At 35.3% G+C, this 20462-nt stretch overlaps 1 protein-coding gene and 1 non-coding gene across 24 annotated transcripts in view; both read left to right on the top strand.

The window, feature by feature from the left end:
* spdi (split discs) overlaps positions 1-20462 on the top strand; it is a 48791-nt gene that overhangs the window by 1137 nt on the left and 27192 nt on the right. For 5 of the 23 annotated variants that reach the window (XM_053761618.2, XM_053761617.2, XM_053761615.2 and 2 more), the window contains exon 1: positions 16665-17085. Coding sequence is in view for 6 of the 23 variants with exons in the window: in XM_053761605.1 (XP_053617580.1) it covers positions 13987-14034; positions 15163-15218; positions 15554-15729; positions 15842-16211 (650 nt within the window). In the remaining 17 variants the exon portion in view is untranslated. Of the gene's footprint in view, positions 1-2849; positions 3001-8277; positions 8456-13907; positions 14035-14629; positions 14732-15162; positions 15219-15553; positions 15730-15841; positions 16212-16650; positions 17086-20462 lie in introns of those variants that run through there. The other 18 variants (XM_053761619.2, XM_053761616.2, XM_053761608.1 and 15 more) reach the window with 17 other exon arrangements.
* TRNAC-GCA (transfer RNA cysteine (anticodon GCA)) lies at positions 15431-15502 on the top strand. Its single transcript has one exon. It is a non-coding gene; the product is annotated as a tRNA-Cys (tRNA).

Raw genomic sequence — 20462 nt, 5'->3', positions numbered from 1 at the left:
GCTAGACAGAGCCTACGGCAAAACCCGGTCGTCATTTTCAATTTATATAGAATAGGCATTCATTGTATGCGCGGTTGTCATATCTTTTGTGTGGATTCAGCAGCGCGTGGATTTGCGTCAGATGACAAGGACCGTGTCAGGGTCCGGTCTGGCCAGTCTGACAGACCTATTAGATGTCATCTTCTGTAATAATGCGAAAGATGATGATTTTTATGGACTATGCTCGATAGCAGCTTCTGGTAAATCTATTTTTTATTCGAGTCGAAATAGCAGACAAATTATATTAATTTAGATCAGTAAGTAGCCGCAGCAATTTACGTCATTAGCCTCATTCAGATCTTCTATGGAGCAGGAGTAGGGGCAGCTTGGGCGAAACAATAATTGAGCCATGAATTGAACTGCTCCATAGTCACATAAAACATGAAGCCCCTAATGTGACTCATCGATTGTAAGACATATATAAGATATATGTATATAAACAAGAGTTATATATAACTCTTTTGAAACGATTAGCCAGTAGTGTACCAATTCGGATTTGCCAAGGTGCAGGCTGACCATGTGTTTTCATGAGTTTTCAAATGAAGAACACGCATGGGTAAGCAAAATGTGGGCCACTGGCTAGATGGCGCGATGACTTGAGAAAGATTTCAGCGTACGACTGTATGCGTAAAACACGAAACCGATAGCAGCGGCGTACTTTGGGTGAGGCCTATGTCCAGCTGTGGCCTAAGGCCTAAAGCCGGTTGCTAGTTAACAATAAACTCAAACATCCTGAATGACTATGTAAATAAACAAATACATATCAAGAACACAAGCCATATCAAGCACAGATCAATAAGTATATCGGAGCCTGGCGCCGCGCCGCCGCCGCCGGCTTCAACATGACAAGGGAAGCTAGACAAAGCTAGACTTTCTTACTTCCCTCGACGACTATTATTTTCCGCAGTTGGACCTCTTGTCTGGGCCCTTTCTGTGTGCTGATTATAAAGCTAGACATTAGAACTTGTCAAAAGTATAATCAATTATTTCAGTAGTAGCGTAGCGTGATAAGCCCTCGATCAAAACTTGTAAGGCGCCCTGAACAAAGCTGTCCTGAGAGAGATCCTTAGTTAGCGAGATAAAAGAACATTTCCCACGCAGATTGTAAAAGTCAATTAAAGGAAATTATCATAAACTTGGGGATTCTACTCATAGGGGTAAGGGACACATAACGTATGTGCAATAAACATAAGTTAGGGTTATTGTATTGTACAACAATTACAATTGTTAGTTAAATACTTATTTTAGGGTTTACATTTGTGGTTTGACAAGAACACCGTTGAACAAAGTGGTGCCACGTCGGAGTTCGAAGTAAAACGGTCTGTCTGCTACGAACTCACAGATTCATTGGACACCCAGCTCTGTACATACCAAACTCTATAGGAATAACAGTAATAACATTAATCTATATATAGCCACACTTCAATTTAAATAAGAGTATTAAGTACGCGTTGGGCAACCTGTCTGAACTTCAGAATCTGAGTTCCATCTATGGGCCACCAGCTAAATCTGACGAGTACCCGTAAGGGAAAGAAGACGTGATATTGTGCTACTGGTTCTAGTTTATGTAACCTGTGGTCCAGCGTAACCTAAGAAGCGTCTGCACAGCATTCCGCGGTTGCGACCACAGCTGATTATAGCTACGCGAAAGTCGCCTGTGTTGTCGTTTTGTGCAGCTCAACGCGACATAACCTCACTGCTCGATTTCTTTGTTGACGCTCATTAAAGACAGTGTGACCATGATTTGTGAGATTTTTAGGCTGTATGTTCGGCTCTCGTGGTAATAAAAAAAAAATGTTTTAAATGATTCATTCTTATGTTCAGTTTCAAAAAATATTTGCTCGTGTTTCACTCTTTAGAAATTTTAATTAGGTATCTCTACACACAGACGTGAGGTGAAACATATAGCTGATTAAAAAAAAAAAAATTATGTCTATCCTTATGCCTGGAGCGGAGATGCAATTTTAATGAGTTATTCTTATATTCAAGAGCCTCCTATTAAAAAGTAATTGATATGCCTAACTTACGGTTCCTACATTTTCCCCATAGACCTTGACTCGGTAAGTATACATCGTTGGAGGTCCTCACAAAAACTGCTTAAGGAAACTAGAATGACAGGTTCCCATTGTTAATTATATGAGAAATAAGTACGTTAAATAAAACGGTTGCGTCTCCAACCATGTTATTACTACTATAGGTAAATACATTCAACAGGACAAGACAATTGCTAATTCACGGTTGTTATCGTCGCACTGATGCCCAAAGATGTTACTGTACTTAATTTATTTGTTATCCCATTTTTAATTGCTCTAAATTTTATTATTCCCACTTGAGCCTAATGTTCACCAGCTTACACATTCGCTTAGTTAGGTACCGATTATTTGATTGAATAATATTTTTATGATATTGTTAGTCAGATGAGTAGGCGAGAAGAGTACTTAGATATATCTAATTTGGTTATTCGCCAGTTACTCACTGGCGAATAAACGAAAAATAACATTAATAAGGAAATATACTTGTTTTGTGCGTTATTAATATCAGTTCTAAAATCATGGCCACCCTGATCGATAGAAAACTTTGTGCTCCACAGTAGAAACACTCGCGCTTCACGGTTTCTGCAAATCGTTTGTTCGAGTGTTTTATAAGCATTTTAAAACCACAGACTATTCCACAAAACGTGCAGACTTTCACAGAAAAATAATACATTTTAGATCAGATATTGGATCAATAGATTCGATTCTTTTGAATTTCGAATAAAAGTTGCCTTTGCGCACTGCTTTATGGATTTTCTGCTTTCTCATTTTCTTTAGAATTTGTACTTGAATTATTAATTAATAGAAATTGGCTGTGATTGTGTTTCAAAGATATTGTGATGGTGTATAATTTATTAAAGTGACTGAATGGGTGAAAAGTGAGGTGACCAAGTGTAGAAAACAAGAGGAACGATGACTATAAATATGGGTGAGTGTGAATTAATAATAAATCATTTATTGCAGGCACTTGTAAAATACGTGACCCATAATTGATGTACCTATTAATGCATTACAATTAATGTATTAAAAGGAAATTTGATATTAAAACTAACTGTTTCATGAACAACATGATTCAGTCAACAGGTGAGTATAAGACTGATTATTATATTATATAAATTAATAGATTATTGTATTCTAAATCTATTCGTCTATCCTTAAACTGAATTTGAAATTTTAAAAGGTTAGGTTATCACCGCTGATCCCATTTGTACAGGTATAAATGATAAAAAGTTAAGTCGACTTTACGCAATAAACTTATTCCCTAAAATATATTTTACTAGCGGCCCGTTTCGGCTTCGCTCGGGTAAAAAACATAACAAATTATTTATAAGTAAATCTTCCTCAGGAATCTCCTATCCTATTGCTGAAAACTGCATGAAAATCCGTGGAAAAGACAGAGGCGTCAGAGGACTTTGTTTTATTTTTATTGTGTTAAATTTGGATTCACAGGACATTTTTTAAAATTGGGTATATACAAAATAACCTATCCCCACAACACTTGATGAGGACTGCATGTGGGTACGCAAGGACACCTGACTCACGTCACGACTGTCAATACAGACCTCAAAACCTGAGCCTGCTACTAAATATTTAAGAGGGCTTATTCTGCAGCGTACTTATTTTGACATACCTTGGCTATCACATTCATTGTACATACCTTCATTATTACAGGTATTTTGATAACTAAATATAATTTAATACTTATATATTTTTTTTTTAAATTTCATCAATATAATATAATTTAGTTAATTTTATTAAATGTTGATGTGATGTTTAATATAGGTAGGTTAGGTACCTAACCAACAACGAAGGACTACTAACTAACGAACAAGGTACAACGAAAATGAATGTATCTAACATTTTTTTTAATGCCTAATTTTCGCAAGCGTCCAATTTTCATTTTTTATCGTTTTCAGGCTTGAATTTGTACGGTCGAGTTTTTCAAAATGATTCCCCTGTTAATATTATTTGTTTCATATATTTGCTTTAATGGTACCCATGCTATGGTACCATGAAATGACACGAAAAGTGCCCAAAATACCTACGTATTTTAGGCACTTTTTATGTCAATTTTTATGAAATCACTCTTTCAGAGCGGATTGCGGGTAAACCAGCAAAATATCTCACGACAAAACATATCTTTTTCAGCTTATCAATAGCGAATGTTGCCATTAGATCAGATCCGATCGAATCTAGCTATATTCTCTCAGAATACTCACCCATACCGGAATAAAACCCACGTAATTTGACCTGAATGCGTCGCCGACGCCTTTCAGAGGTGATAGTAAGCGATACGATATTATTGATACTTTATAGCATTCATTATGTCATTTTCTCTGTAATCCATTTTAGAAGCTGCGCCGATGTAGGTACCTATATTTCTGATAGGACGCCAGTGAATGACTTGGGGCACAGACAGCCTGAGGCTTCGCTCTTATAGGAATATCGGAGCAAAATATATCTTAAGTTATTTCAGGTTATTTTATTCTTGTATCCGTACAACATTTTAATAAAATTAATTATTAATTAAATGATCTTACACGAACATGACTCTCAAACAACAACAACGTTTATGAAGAGTACCTACCTACTACTCTCTAATGAAAATACTGTACATCGACGTAAAGAGATGAATTAATTCAGCCAAAGTGGCAATGTCTCGATAGTTCAGTGGTCAAGAGCACTGTCTGGGATAGACATGGGCGTGGGTTCAATTCTCGCTCGATTCTAGATTTTTTAACATCTCATTATTATTTTCAAAAATAAGTTAAAAAGCATGTGTGACATGTATAACAAATCCATATTTAACGTTTATGGAATTTACCTAAACTTAATTAGTATAGACTGACTGACCGCGTTAGAAATAAGTACCAGTTGCGTTCCATATAATATGTTGGAGAAATGGTGGCTAGGCTAAAATGGAACTGGGCGCGGGTCACGTTCGCCACATGCATACCTTGCCCGTAACCTGGACACGTGGGTATCCAGGTAGCATACGCACTGACGGGCACAGAAAACGAGGCAGGCCTAGGACGAGATGGTCGGATGAACTTACAGATTTCGACAAGTAGATGGAAAATATCAGAGACAGAGAGCATGGAAAGAGAGTGGGGAAGCATTTGCCTAGCAGTGGGACTGTTATACCTATTAAAAAAATAGTATTATTTGGTAAACTAGTAATTTGTTGATTAAAAGAAGACATATTTTATAAAGAAAATTCGGGACACGTTTAGTCATAAATTCAGTGATGATTTTGAAAAAAGTAACGGACCATTTAATCACTTGGAGCAATGAATAAGTATAGATTTCTGAAATTTGACAACAGAAGCCTTGCTAAATGTTATTGTTCTTATTTTATGAGTAAAGGAAATTTGTAAAAAAAAATATAACCCGCATGTTACCGTTATCTTACATGCTCTAAAAAGCACATCGTTATTTGGCAACACCAGCCATTTGTAAATAAGGCTAATGTTTTTAAAGCAAGTAATTTTATTATTGATGTGCTTCTAGCTAAGTTGTTATGATGTTTGTTAACACGTGTAATTTTCGCTTTAACATTATTATTATATACATAGTCGGCACTGTTTGGTCTATTATATTGTAAACTGTTTTATAACAATTTTTTGTCTTATGACTGTTTGTGCCAAAATAAATGAAAAAAAAAATCTCAACCACATTGTGAAAGTCATGTAAAGTTTAAACATACAAATCTGGAATTCTGAATGCCGAAGTCTGGAATGATTGGAATGAAAATATTGTAGTAGGTCAAGAATTTCATTTCGAATTACGTGTAATAAATTTACTTCGTGATATTTTTGTAAACAAAGTTTCAATTCAGTTTTAATTTTACTCCTATTATTAGAACTGTTGAAATGTTGATTGATAGGTACAACTATAATAAAACAAAAGTGTTTTAACGTCATTTATTTGAAGCGTTGATTTAAATCAAAATGTCATTCACAACAAAAACACATCCCACGTGATACATTTTGCTAATGAGTAATGATACTCGATTTTAGAAATCACTTTCAACTTTGAGGCTGTCGCACAGGGTTCAATTTGAAATAGGTTCTCAAGTTTGTTGACTTATCAACAAGTTGTCAAAATTACGACATTGACCCACTTAGCCCTGAGTTTGAAAGAAAATACCCAAGTACAAATTTTTTGACATAATATGAATGTTTAGATGTATATAAGTCCTGATGCATACATAAGATCTGAACACCCATTTGAAAATTATATGTAATCATTGGCCAGGGTCAGCAGTGCCCCCCTTGGAGCTTACGGCGCCCCTTGCTCTAGCTGCTGCTTGAGCCACTGAGACTTGACTCCTGGTACCTCCCAAGTTTCCCTTTCGAAGTGCATAGTAAGTAGCATAGCACATAATGCCTGACACAACTTTGTTGCCTGAAACGCAACAATAGCATTCCTAAGGAGGATAGATGTCAGGCACGCGGCGGTTTAAAACCACAGCCGAATCTGTATTGTCAAGTGCAGCCAGGAACAAGCTAGGATGAGAGGGAGAACACATAATAAGAAGAGATACCATCGGGAGGGGTTAAGAATTATCTCACAGATCATTTTCGATTTTCTCCTGTGATCGCAAATTCAAATTACATCAAAATTGGTTCTGTAGTTTTCCCGTGAAATAGCAACAAAAAGCAATGAAGTTACTAAGCGATCGAAAATATTAAAATTAATACCTTTTTCAACACAACATTAAATAAACGTTTGCGCTTTAAATAGTCATCTTCACCTATAAGAGGCTGCGTCGGTGAAAGTGTTAATTTCAGTAATTTGTCTATAATAAGTTCTTGTGTCCAAGGTGTGAGGACGACATAGTTCCTCCTTTTTTGGGCAAAATCAATACTTGCGACCGGCATTGGCAGCTCATGCCAATTCCGTCCCGCCCCGGGGCTCAGTGGGCGCAGGGTTGCCTCGTGTCATTATCGTTCTAGATAAAACATGTTCTTTTTTACAAAAAGACATGCTCTATTCTTGAAGAATTCGTTTTTGCCACAGGCTTTTATTGTCGATGAAGAGATCTTGTTGAACACAACACGTGACCAAAATATCATGTTCGTGCAGTAAACTGTTGAGGAGTTCCCTCGTTGGTGACGATCTTTAGTTCACCAGGTCATGCTTATTAAAACAATTCATTGTCATCCAAATTAAGCGTGTATACAAAATTTCAGCACAATCGGTTTGAGATACCTACTCATGAAACTTTTGATACGACACCTATACGACCGATATGACCCAAAAAAGGCGGTCATGTTTGGCATGCTTTTCGATGGCAACCCTATGTGGGCGGTGCGCTGCGGTGTGGCTACACTGCGGTGCAGCATTGCAAGATTGCAACATGATTGTTATCCTGCTGTGTCGCAAGCGCAAGCCATCGTAGGTGGTGCCGATATTGCCGATAGTTTTCATTCACATTTTTAAGGTTTCTGAATGAACGATATTACGGCGAACTTCGTTTGCACATGGAAACTCCAATGAATATGCTGAAGGCAGAATAATTGAAGTGCTTGTTGTAATCCTATAATTTGTTTGTCAATCAGGCGCTACAATTTCTCAGAACATAGCTTCATTTGTTTCTTGACTGATGAGAGTATGAGTTTATCATAAATATATTATCTGTGGACCGATTTCAGAGCGAGCTCTTTTGTTTTAAAAATCTTGGCTGTCTATGTCCTTTAAGATGATTATTAACAGTATATTTTTAAATTTTTTTTGAATCTTTCTTAGACATTTAGTAATATAACTCTAACGTAGGTGGTAGGTAGAAAGAGTACTTGTGGAATGAATGTGATACGACCTACTTTGTTGCTTTTGTGAAAAGGCCTTGTCTAGGCCGATTGATACCATTGAAATCTAAGCGAGTATACAGGCTTACACACCCACCGCTCTTCTCTGACGCAACGCAAGGCACGCCGCAGTTTAGTGCCAGTCAAAACGCGATACAGCCAGGTGTCAGTGCAACTTTAAAAAAAATAAACAAACACTTGACTGATTAAAAAAACAAAAAAATATAATCTAAAAAAAAATACAGTCCTAACAGTTTTCCCGCGGAAAGTGGCGTTTTGTGTTGTTTACAATAGCGATTTGATTATATTATACTCTTTGTTGTTTACATTCCTATATTCCTTTATCAGAAAAATATCAAGTTTACAGAACTCGGTGCGTTGTCAGTTATCAAATTATTTCAGTCTGTGAGTAATTCTGATAACGCACGGTCGTCTCGTATCTAATCGTAACGGTTATTTTGAAGTTTAAATTTGATCCAAATCGAAATAGCCATTAATGTTTGTGATGTTAGTTTTTGTGAGCAGTGATTCAATATTGTATTTTTAAAGATCTTTCAGTGGCGATCCGTGGAGGTTTGTCTCTCCTGTTATCTCTAGTGGTTATATTATGTTTATTTTACCAGTTTACTTGGATACGTTTTGTCTCATGTACTTGCATAGTCTTAATAGATGTCTCTTCAGCGTGGCTTGCTCATATGGCGTCAAGTGTATTGACCTTTACCTTGTCTATAGGGATATCCTTATAAAGAGATAAGTCTTCCTGTCGCGTCTGCTTGTCTGTATGAAAGCGATAAACCTAAAAACTACCAGACGGATTTTTGTACGGATTTCTCCAATAGATATGTAGGTAATTCTTGAGGAAGGTACAGGAATACACCTAAGTATGATTTATTATGGTTTTATCTTAATATTTAATCTCATATGTACGTACAACACTGCCTACATATGGGTGTGATGTGCACACTCTTACTTACAGAGAATTCATAGGCTTTGTCTTATAATTTCTTATTTTATGTAAAAACAATATGATTTCACCCTCAATGTGCTGTGCAACTAGTATTATGTGTTTTATTTAGTTTATTTTTAGTATTTTAATATTATTTGATTACCAGAAGTGCAATTGTATTTTTTCAAGTTCCTTGGTTACTTAGAAACCAGAGTTACAAATTGTGGTTTACGATCGATAGACGCGACAAATCATTTGACTACAGCGAGCAAGCAATAACTATTTGTGTGCCAAGTCAAGAGGACGCGGTTTATTTGCCGAGAGAGAAAATTTATCTCGACTGTGGCTGATTGGATTTATAAAATAATAAAAACATGTATAAGTATTTATTTTCATCCACAATCATAAGGATTGCCGCATCTTGGGTAAAAACTATTACTAATTTAACAACATTTAAGTACGTATATGTAATGTGTTGCAATTTGCAAATAAGTGTGGTCTCCTCACCGACGCATAAAATTTAAATTAGTAAAAACAGAAATTCCTATCTTTTGTTTTCGCGTCTAATTAGAATTTCAAAATTATGTAGACAATAAGTTGCAAATTAAAATTTTCGTGACCTCGTCTTTAATTATTATGTATTTTAGTTACGGCTGTATATTATAAACCCTCTTGCTCAAGTGTGAAATATAAATAACAAACAATAGTGGAGCAACCGAATTGCAAAAAATGGGATAAACGCGAGTCGTACTCGCAAGATTTGTGTTCCGTGCATTTACTAATTTATTATGTGCGTGTGGTCTGAGGGCCCACTTCTTGAAATTCTATGAAATTATGCTTGGGATTTAGTAAACATTCCAAAAGAATTGTGAAATTTGGAATTAGATTTTGTAAAAACCAAATAAGTGAGTTACGTTGTTTTACGAAAGGCCCTCAATCCTTATTTTATCAAATAAGTGTAAATATGTGACGTCCAGTTTAATCGCAGTTTTTACAGCACAGTTGTACAGAAACCCAGCTACTAGAGAGATATAACCTTTCATTTAAAAATAGTCTGCGTCGCCCCTCCTTCTTTTGACCTAAATCAAATACAGGAAAAACCTATTTAAGTAGTTATTTTTTTCATAACCATGGACAAATTGCACTGATATCTACTAAATAAAGGAGAGAGTAATATTGGTGTTGTACAGGGAGGTACAGGTTGTACAAAACGATGGCTGAAGATAGAGAAAGATGTAAACAACTCCACCGACAAGACCGTAGTTCTTACATATTGAATTAAAAAAAAATACAAGTATACTGATCTGCTTATCTCTATTCCTCTTGACTCGACTTAAAAAAATTGCTGGATGTCACTTCTTATCTTAGAATTTTGTAATAAAAATGACAAGAATAGTTTATATTAACTTTAGCTTTTACATAACTCGGTCAGTACAGTACAACAGTCTACAACAATACTGAACCCTAAAAATGAGCAAGATATTAAGTGGAAAGACCGAAAAAGCATCCTAACAAATAGCTGCAGGCTATAAATTGGCAAGTCAAAATATGTAAATATAGTGCCACATGGCAGCCATATCATTAATCAATACGACAGGTGAACTACCCCGCAAACCCGGTTTGCAGATATTAATAAGTTTTGCAACTGTCTGGTAGCTACATCCAATGCATACAAAATTTAGTTTGAGATAGCTTTCAAGCTATGTTTCACGCACGTATTTATTATATTGGTCGAAGATTACGAGTAGACTTTATGTGTGACCAATGTTACTCTAAAATTTAAGAAAGATATATTATTTTGTTATAAAAAAAATAGGTATACCTATTCTACATCCCTACCTAACATAACATCGTCTGTGATAAAATTGATTGATTCATTTTCGAGTTTCAAGTAAAACTTAAAATTGATGTGTTCTTATTTTGTGACTTTTAATTTGATCATGTAGACTTAATGTGTCATATTACAAGGTAGACCCTTTTACAATTTCCTGCGTAGGATTTAGAGATAAAAATAAAATTCAAGATTTATATTCGAGTGCTTCATTAACATCTCCCGATTTGGTTCAACATTATTGGCAACTTGTTTAATTTGTTTACAGAATAGCACTTGCGTCATTTACGATATTCCATTTGCCACATTGTATACGTACCTATAGCCATGAATTTTGCAGAGAAGGGAGAAATAATTAACCATGTCTAGGCTCCAATCTGTCCGTGGGTTTCCCCGGATTTGTCCTAACTACGCGGGCGTCCGGGATAGGTCCGGGTTTTTAAAATGTGCATTTTTCGTTTCCTAAGTCATAAGCGTACAAATAGGTATTCAAATGCTTCCTAAACTTCTAAAATTTTTTTATAAAGTATAAATAACTTCAAGTTTAACATGAAGGCCTTTATTTAATTATTTTTCCGTAAGTAAAAGGATGCATTATTATTAATAAGTAAGTATTTTATATCTTCCGCGATATGTACAAATATTTTTTATTGGTCTATCGTAGTATATATCGTAGTATCATATCTAAGTAATATCAAATCCGAACTATTCTATCATACTAGACTGCCAGCGTTCCTGCATATAATTTATTCCTATTAGTTTCGAGGGCGTTCGGGACCAGATTTTTCCCTCCAAAACTTATAATTAATAACAATAAAAGTATTGACTTGTTTCAGAAGAGAAGGTAGAACTTTATAGTCCCGAACTTTAAAGTATTTGGATTTGTTTCGCTGTGTCCGCAACAAAAGTACAGATCCATCCAAACGTTGGGGGTTTAGGTATTAAGTTTTTGTCCGGCATCGGTAGCCACAGATTAGACAATACTTTTAGTAACCTAGCCTAGGTGTCTATCTATTTTGTATAGGGACACAGGCAGATTGTTTTGAATCTAAAGTAATTTTATTGGTTTTTTTAGTCGTATTTACTTAGGTTTAGGTTCACGATGTATAAGTTTATCGATTAAAGCGATAACTTTGATTATTACAACATTCTGGAATTCCATATCTCTCAAAGTAAATACATAATAAACAAAGAAATATCTTTGGAAGTAATACGTTGGTTAGGTATTTAACCTAAAGTAAGTTCGAGAACTTAGTGACTTGTATTATGGGTTAGGCACTAACTTAATTCAATAGATCTCCATGATTACTTAGATAAATATACAAAATCCACGATCTAGTTTACCCATGTCAACCTGAAAAAGATCAATGAAACCTGAACCTCTAATGGAAGTATTATATAATCTGCTGAGGTCGTCAATTACATACTTGCTACAAGTAGAAAAGTTTTAGATAACAGTAATTATATTATCTACTTATTATTCAAATAAAAAACTGACATGTGTAATGTATTACAGGTGTCAATTTAGATGAGGCTTGTAACCTTGTACTACCTAGATTTTATCTTATCAATACGTGATAATGATAACACTGCGGATGGCACTGGAAACATCCCATGGGCAAGAGGCCCGAATTCTTTATCAATGACGTCACATAGCCTTTGCTGAGATGCTCACTGCTAGGGTTTCAGATCAGACACAAATCATGAAAATCACACAAACAATTGAACAATAAAGGCGGATGTTATTTCATTTTGTGGATCTGAACTCATCAATTTTACTTCTCTCTTATCTCACTCGGGGCGGTATCTCGTATTACTCCTGCCATAGAGAGATGGAGCCCAGGGTCCGCTTTTCTACTTTTTCTCTAGTTATATAGTTTAATGGACGATTTGTGCCACAGGCCCTTACGTCTACAGGCTTCAGTCTCCTCCAATCTGGTATTTATGTGTGTAAACTTGTAAACTTGATTGTTATAATAATCTTGAGTTAGCACCGCTCTACTGTCCTTTACAATATTACTACGATTGCACAATAACCAAATTAACGATAATGCACCATCGACAGACATCAATACACGTTGTGTTTTGGAAGTAATAAAATACGGTTTTAAATAAGACAAATATTTTTTAGGCTGCGTCATACTACCAACTGAATATTCATTAAATGATTTCATATTGGATCAATGACTGAATGAAATCGTTTTTGTTATAATTTCTTGATAAAGGGTGCGGCGTGGGCGTCCTAAAATTTGTGGGCTAATTCATAGGAATGTGCGATCATTATACTATCTAATGAACTACATCGGTAGTCGACTACCGATAACAATTTTTATGCATTGTGTCTCGATTCTCTGCGATCGATAGGTTATCTTATATTGTGTACAGTCTGTCTAGAAAGTGAAGAATACGGATTTGTAACGAACTAAATTTTACACCAAATAATTCTATTTGGTATGTATGTATTGCAATGTTAAAAAATGTAGTTCGATTCGTATCGTAAAGATTGGTTCATAAACATCATAAACATTTAGATCGATCACGTTGTTGTAGTCAGATACTGTAGTGCCATCTGCGGGTATATTTTTCAAGTGCGGGGTCTATTTATATGCAAAAATAAAAGCCTTTATAATTAGGGCGACCACTCTGCCTCTTGTGTCATGAAGATTTCATGTTGTTAAAAAAATACTGAAGGTGGGACCAGTCACCACAATCACAGGCTCCGTCTGAGCCTCAGGCAGTGTATCTGAGATCGGCTGTGCCAGACACACACACAAGTCTCGATTCGCGATGGGTGTCATACGGTACAGGTGTCATAAGGTCAGTGAGTTTCTTCTTGTAGTCATCATACATCACATATCTCATTAGAATATGCGAAGTCGGTCGTCGATATGGTGTGTGATATAAAATTATTACCCTCACATATTTTAAAAGTCCCACTGTTCAAAAACTGCCGGATGGATTTTAATACGATTTTCACCATAAGCATGATTTTTCATAAGACTGTTTTATAAAGAATAGGTTCTGATCGAGATTCTGTTAATCGTGGATTTAAATGCTTTAAACCTAAATCGCCTTCCACTTCGGCAACTTACTAACCAGTTACAGTTTGTTAACTAGTTGTGTCAAATCTTTAATACGCGACATTCGAAAAGTTTATATTACGCGATAAACAGATCATGACGTCTTGTCAAAGTGCGTGACTCATGTTTACCATTGATTTAGAAGGGCCCTCACTTACATTATCGACGAATAGTTTTTATTTGTTATTAAACAATATTGTACTGTGGATAATAGATATTTTATAGACAAGACAACTGGGAAATCTTCATGATGTGGACTGGAGTACGTCGGAGGCGGGAGTACCAGTTTGTAGTGGTGAATCAATACTTCAGTACTAATATTATAATTGCCTGGGAAGTCTGTCTCGCTTTTCATGCTCAGTCGCTGGGCCAATTTTGATGAGATTCGGAATATTATATAGTCTGTGCACTTATAAGCCCAGGAAATAATGGATGCGGAATGCGGGCGAGGGAACAGCCTGCAAAAACATATTTTAAAGTTTTTTTAGTAACACATTAAGTCAGGGTGATTTATTTATCACGATTATTAAATAAGAACAGAACATTAATTGAATAGCTTCCGATAGATGATGGAAACTGGACACCAAAGCGCACAATGGGAATACGTCAATGCGGAGGGCCGCCTTTTCGAACCGCAAATCTATAAGTCCTCAAATATTATTTTCAGCACATTAATAGTAATACCTAATTCGACAAAAATCATCAAACGTTGCATCTATATACATTGTTTTCCAGTCTTCTCTGTAGTCATAACACAAATTTTGTGATGGTGAGTCAATCTTGTCTAAAAAATGAAAATTATGAAATAAACCTACACCATTTGCGACGTAGGTATCTACTTTTATCGTAATCAATTATGATAATATAATAGACGCAGCACTTGATGAGTGATAAGACAGTGCATTCATTGCTTGTTAAGTGTCTGTTCTTGTTTCGAAGTGATACCTAGGTTGTGGTGATTCTGATTGTGATTTGGTGAAATGATTGGTATCGTAAGTATTGCTTACATCAACCCTTGATCTCATAGAATCTATCGTGTACTATACACGAAGCTTTAAACTTTATCAATAAATACATATCAATGTATCAATTTGTATAATTAATAATTAACAAAGGATTTTTTGGAACTAATAACTTGGTATATTTGTTGTCTGTAGATAGGTAGCAATAGCTAGGGGCAAACACAGATATCTAATTAAAATATTGCCCGCGCATGTGCTGCACAATTTCAAGCTTATACATACTACTCTTATGCATCTACATTGAAGTCACTTAGTTTGTTTGGATTAATAATCCAATCATCGCAATAAGCGTGAAAAGTTTTTTACGCTTTATTTTTAATAAGATACATTATTTAAATTATTTCAAAAGTACATCCATTAATTTTGCTAGATTATCTATAACGATTCCCCTTTTGTTGCAGATCGAGGAGGTTATGCAGCAGAAGGCGCCACTGGTGCCTTCGAATATTAAGCTACAGTAAGTAAACTATATCATAAAACATTTATTTTCGCATAATATTTAAGCGAAAATACGATATTTTGTGAAAACTAAATGAAAAACCTTTATTTTGGTTGTTACATTTCACGACCCTAACGCCATCTATTAGGAAATAGTGGCAATTTACCCTGTTTATTGTAGATGGCGTTTATCTCTAGAATATAAATGCTATTTTCGCCGTTTCGCCCAACGGGGATATAGCTCAGTGGTAGAGCATTCGACTGCAGATCGAGAGGTCCCCGGTTCAAACCCGGGTGTCCCCTGGAACTTTCTTTTGTTTTTTTTTATTGAAGTTATTTTTTTCTTTGTTTTAGACAACCTAGCACCCCAACAGTACGAAACAAGGGTTTTTCAGCAAATTTCTTCAAAGCTACCTTTAGTTCCCGAAGCAAGGCGGTTCCTACCGCCTCATCTATTGATTACGTCGAAGAATCTATCAAAATAGGCAGCGCGGAGACTAAACCTATCACTAGAAATAGGCCACGGACAGGTATGCTATTACGACTATGTCAAAATTGTAAAAAATAATACGTATCTCCTAGTTAGGTAACGTAATTTAAAAACAATCAAACATCTTCAGTGCATCTATAATTTATTTTCAGCCCCGCAAGAATCTAATACTAAGGTTAAACTAAAACGGACAGATCTTGCGAAGCCACCGGTCAGACGACCTACGAAACTTGCTCTTGACCCTAAACGTCCTGAGAGAATCAAGTCAGCGTCACCAGACCCAGGGGGCTCTGTTACTACGGAAATAAGCAAACATGACTTGAAAACTCAGAAATCTGTAATACAGATAGTGAAAAAGTCCCACATACTCAATCCAGCAGACAGCCTACTGCCGCCATCTTTGAAACCGAAAGTGGGTGATAAAAACGTTAAATTGACCAAGAATATCAACAATAATGATGTTTGGACCAATGCAAATGATATTAAAACCTTTAAAAGACCGGCTCCGCCAACTCCAGTGAGGTAAGTCGTAAACCCTTTGTATATTTACATTTTAAAGTTTCTTGGAAACGTACCGCACTGGTCGATTGTGTTTTTAAAGTTGGCGCCAAACATTCAAGTGATTAAAAAAGTTTACTCCTCACATTATTATTTACATAAGTTCGCCTTAAGCGCCTAGAACTTAAAGTTCAATTTCAAACACGCGTTGAGTATATTAGCACACTTGACGATCGAATGTTTTTTGTACTCGTCACTTCTGTCTCCTTCCTCCACACCGTCATTCATATTAAGACATTCTTTTCGTTCACGTGGGATATTTTCGTCATCATATTACCCGTCTAAATCAGCGTGACTGGTTTTAAATTGGCTGCGTTTAGTTGGGTCATATCTCTTTCATTCGATGTCGTTTTAAAAACGAATGAATAAGGCATTCTCTGTCTCGTTCATTCAAGTTGAGAATGGCAAGTCGGCGACGCAACAGACAAGTTTGTTTGGTACCTTTGGCCGCGAACGTCCTGTCGGCCCGGCTAGTGCTTTACTTTCTTTTTTTTCGAACTTTATGTAAAACGAAACGAACTTTGTCACCATTTTTATGATGGTGTGTTATTATTGTGCATTTTTGTGACGAGTGTTATTGTGGTGGTCGGAATCGGGTGGTTGTGATCGGTTGAACGTGCCTTTACATAGCTCCCGCTATGCCAGATGTGTTAACCTAAGACAATTATTGTTCTTATTTACTAAGTGCGGGCGAGAGAGCGACATTCTGGACTATTTGAAACACGAGATGTGAAAGTGTTCAAATTACACGTATTGTTCGGAGAATACATGATTTAGTCTTCGGTTTAGAATCTTAAAACATGCTTTCTATTTTGACGAGTGTTGAGATTTTGCCAATGTAAGCAATTACTGGTACCTATGCACAGTATTGCACAGTATGCATGGTTGTACACTATTAAACTGATATAGAAGATATACTAACTGATCAACTTTTACTTGATCAGATGTCGTGTATCTACTTAGGTACCTGCAATCTGCTAATAGATTTTGGTTGAAAGGCTTATTTTAATCGTAGATAATAGGAAAACTAAATAACTAGGAGGGTGACCAAATGTCTCGCTGTCTAAAATTATTAGTAAATTATTAGTATAGTTTAACAACTCTAGCATCAAGTTACAAAACTATATACCTACTTACATAGTTTTTGTTGTTATAAATGAAATTAAATAATATACCTAAAAGTACTGACGTTAACTCACATATTCACCATGTTTTTTAAATTATGGATTTTTTTAGGACATCACTTTTTCATTTGAGATTCCTCCAGTAATCAAAGATCATTGGACATAACACATAAAACAAACCCAAGCAACAATAACTTTGGCATTGAAAATGCCATTATTTACCCTCCGATAATGTGTCGTTGTGCAACTGTTTTCCAACGTAGTTACTACCCACAATGCTGCAAGGTTCAATTTAAAAACAATTATTTTGATTACTGCTTATACTGACTGCGCCTTTTGACCCGTATTTCTTCATCCGGCTGGTCGTCGATTGGATTTTGTTACTTCTTTAATACTTTGAACGTAACTGGAAATTTGAAAAGGTCATAAAAAAGAAAGCGAATCAGCCAATCTTTATATCAAAATGTTTGATAGAGTGGAACTGTAGTTCCCACTATAGTATCAATAATTTTGATATAAATCATAGTAATGATTAGTTAGAAGAATAATAAACGCAGATTGAATGAGCGTTACAATGACACAATAATAACTAATATAATAATTTTGACTGAAGAATTGGCATTGAAAAAGAGAAATTAAGAAGATGTATTATATCCACACTACATAAATGAAATGTAAATACCTAAAGTATGAATATTGTCAATACTACTCATAAAAACTAAGATGGTTAGCTATCTATAATCACTTAATGCTTAAATACATCGTCTGCATTGACATTAGACAGAATAGACGTACTCTGAAGGCATAATTTCTGTCTTTAAAACCTTAATATGCAAAATAAAATGGGACTACAGAACAGAATTGCAGAGGATATTTGGAAAAGTTAGACGTATAGCTTTGTAGAGAGAAATACGAAACGATTCCTAGAAACATGACTATAGTATCACGTGATAATGAAAGAGAAAAAAGGACAACTGTAATCAACAATATTTATAAATAAACCAGCATCAGGAAAATAAGTCTTAATAATGATCATGTTTTCATTACGCGTATTATGAGATAAAAATACCGTATCAAAGAACCAAACTTATCAATTTATTTAAGAAACAGTCTTATCTAATCATTTATGATTGATTAAGCAGACCTTTCTCGGCTTTCGCATCAGTGACCAGAGTTAATAATTTTATATGCGCAATTACAATAGGTGGGAATAAGGACGTTTCGCTGTAATGAACACATTAGAAACCTTGGATTCTTATCTTAACAATGATATTACTGTGAGAACCTTTATTTAAATTATTGAGTTACAAGGAAGTAGATTTACAGCAAACTTGTAAATTAAGTCTGAGAAATTACTTTTCGTATTACTCTAAAATATAAATGTATAGAAGAAAATACTAATATTTGATGTTACTTAAATCTACATCACATTTTGCCATGTTACATTTATTTGGTCAATTTGGCGTTGGAAGAAACGATGTATTAGGAAGGAAACGGAAATTAAATTAAAGAGTCGTTGGTTATTGATTATTTAAAAGGATATATAAATTGAAATTTAAGCATCAGAATATATTTACTAGTTATAGATATTGGAAGTGAATTGAAAGCGCATTTCCTCGTAACTAAAACAAGATAAGCAAGGTTATCTTTTGGTACCGAATATAGAAATGCCTTGAGAAAGACGTGTAACAAAGAAAAAACCTTGGATCTCACGTTTGATGTATGTATACGTAGCAAACGCAATACAAAACAATTGGTTCCGAAGTAATATAATCAATATTATTACAAAAGTAATGAGGCATTCTCTAGCGATTAAATTGGAGTCATCTTATGTCTCATCATCAAGTATATTCATGTGTAGCAAACGCTATACAAAAAAATTGATTCCAAATTAATGTAAATATTATTACAAAAGTAATAAGGCAGTCCCTAGCGATTAAATTGGAGTCATGTTATGTCTCATCATCAAGTAATTCATGTGTAGCAAACGCTCCAGAAAGCCAATGTTTCCAAAATTATTAATGTTGGGAACATTGGTTAGGTTTAGTAGCTCACGATTGGAAGTGAAGGAAATTCTTCATAGATGCAAATTCAACAATGATAACAGAGAGCTAACACCATCAAATATTTTAAACTTTAACTTTCAGCTAAAATGAAAACGTCTGCATCACCTTGTTATTGTAAAATAAGCGTTTGCCTTGGAAACAGTTGTGTAAATATCTGTTATCGAATATTGCTTGTTGGCTATATCATGCCAGGGCTAGTTAACATAACTTGCACCAATAATATTAGCAGCAAAATGCTATAACTCTTAAAGGGTATAGTTATCACAGTAATACGCAAGGTGTATTATGTCTTCACTTGTCCCTTTGAAAGATACAGACTGTTATGAACTAGACGATTAAAGAAAATCATTACACACCTAGAATCTCGAACAGAAAGTTACCTCAATATGTTTCAGGGAATAATTAATAAGAGAAAAAATAACTACAGAGAACTACGAACCTTGTAATGGGTGGGATAGTGCTTGTAGTGCAAAAGGATGACGTGAAAAAACAACTACTCTTATTCAAGACAATTTTGGTATTAGTCGGCAACCCTGATTTGGGCGCCACTGCTTGTTTACAGACCCATGGCTGACGCAGACTGGTGTTCGTCATATGTATGAATAATCATATTGGCAATATTGAGTTATATTCTTAAAACAAATCCGTCCATGAGGCAGACCAATTCATTTATTTTCAAATTTAAAAAATCGGAAGCTTTTTCGTTACTTATTTAACTATTTCTATCCAAATACGTTGAAGATGGGAAGAGTTTAGTAAACTAACATGAAGCAAAATACATCATTTAGTTCAATGGCTTCTGTGATGCCGAGAAACGTGACAAGAGTAAATGCCATTAACAGTTGCATCGTGTAAATAAGTACCTACTTATCATTTATGAGTATTGGTGGTAGGACAATATCGCGGTAATAAATTGTACTGTTGTCGTCGCCGTGACGTATCACTGCACACCGCACCCACACTAATGGTATGTCTGCTTGCATCTCTCAGCTTGCGTTTCAACAGGGGATCTGAAGAAAACAACA

The sequence above is a fragment of the Plodia interpunctella genome, chromosome 21 (genome assembly GCF_027563975.2).
Source record: "Plodia interpunctella isolate USDA-ARS_2022_Savannah chromosome 21, ilPloInte3.2, whole genome shotgun sequence".
Taxonomy (NCBI): Eukaryota; Metazoa; Arthropoda; class Insecta; order Lepidoptera; family Pyralidae; genus Plodia; species Plodia interpunctella.
The sequence above is the reverse complement of the archived record's forward strand: the minus strand, read 5'-3'. Positions and strand labels throughout refer to the sequence as shown.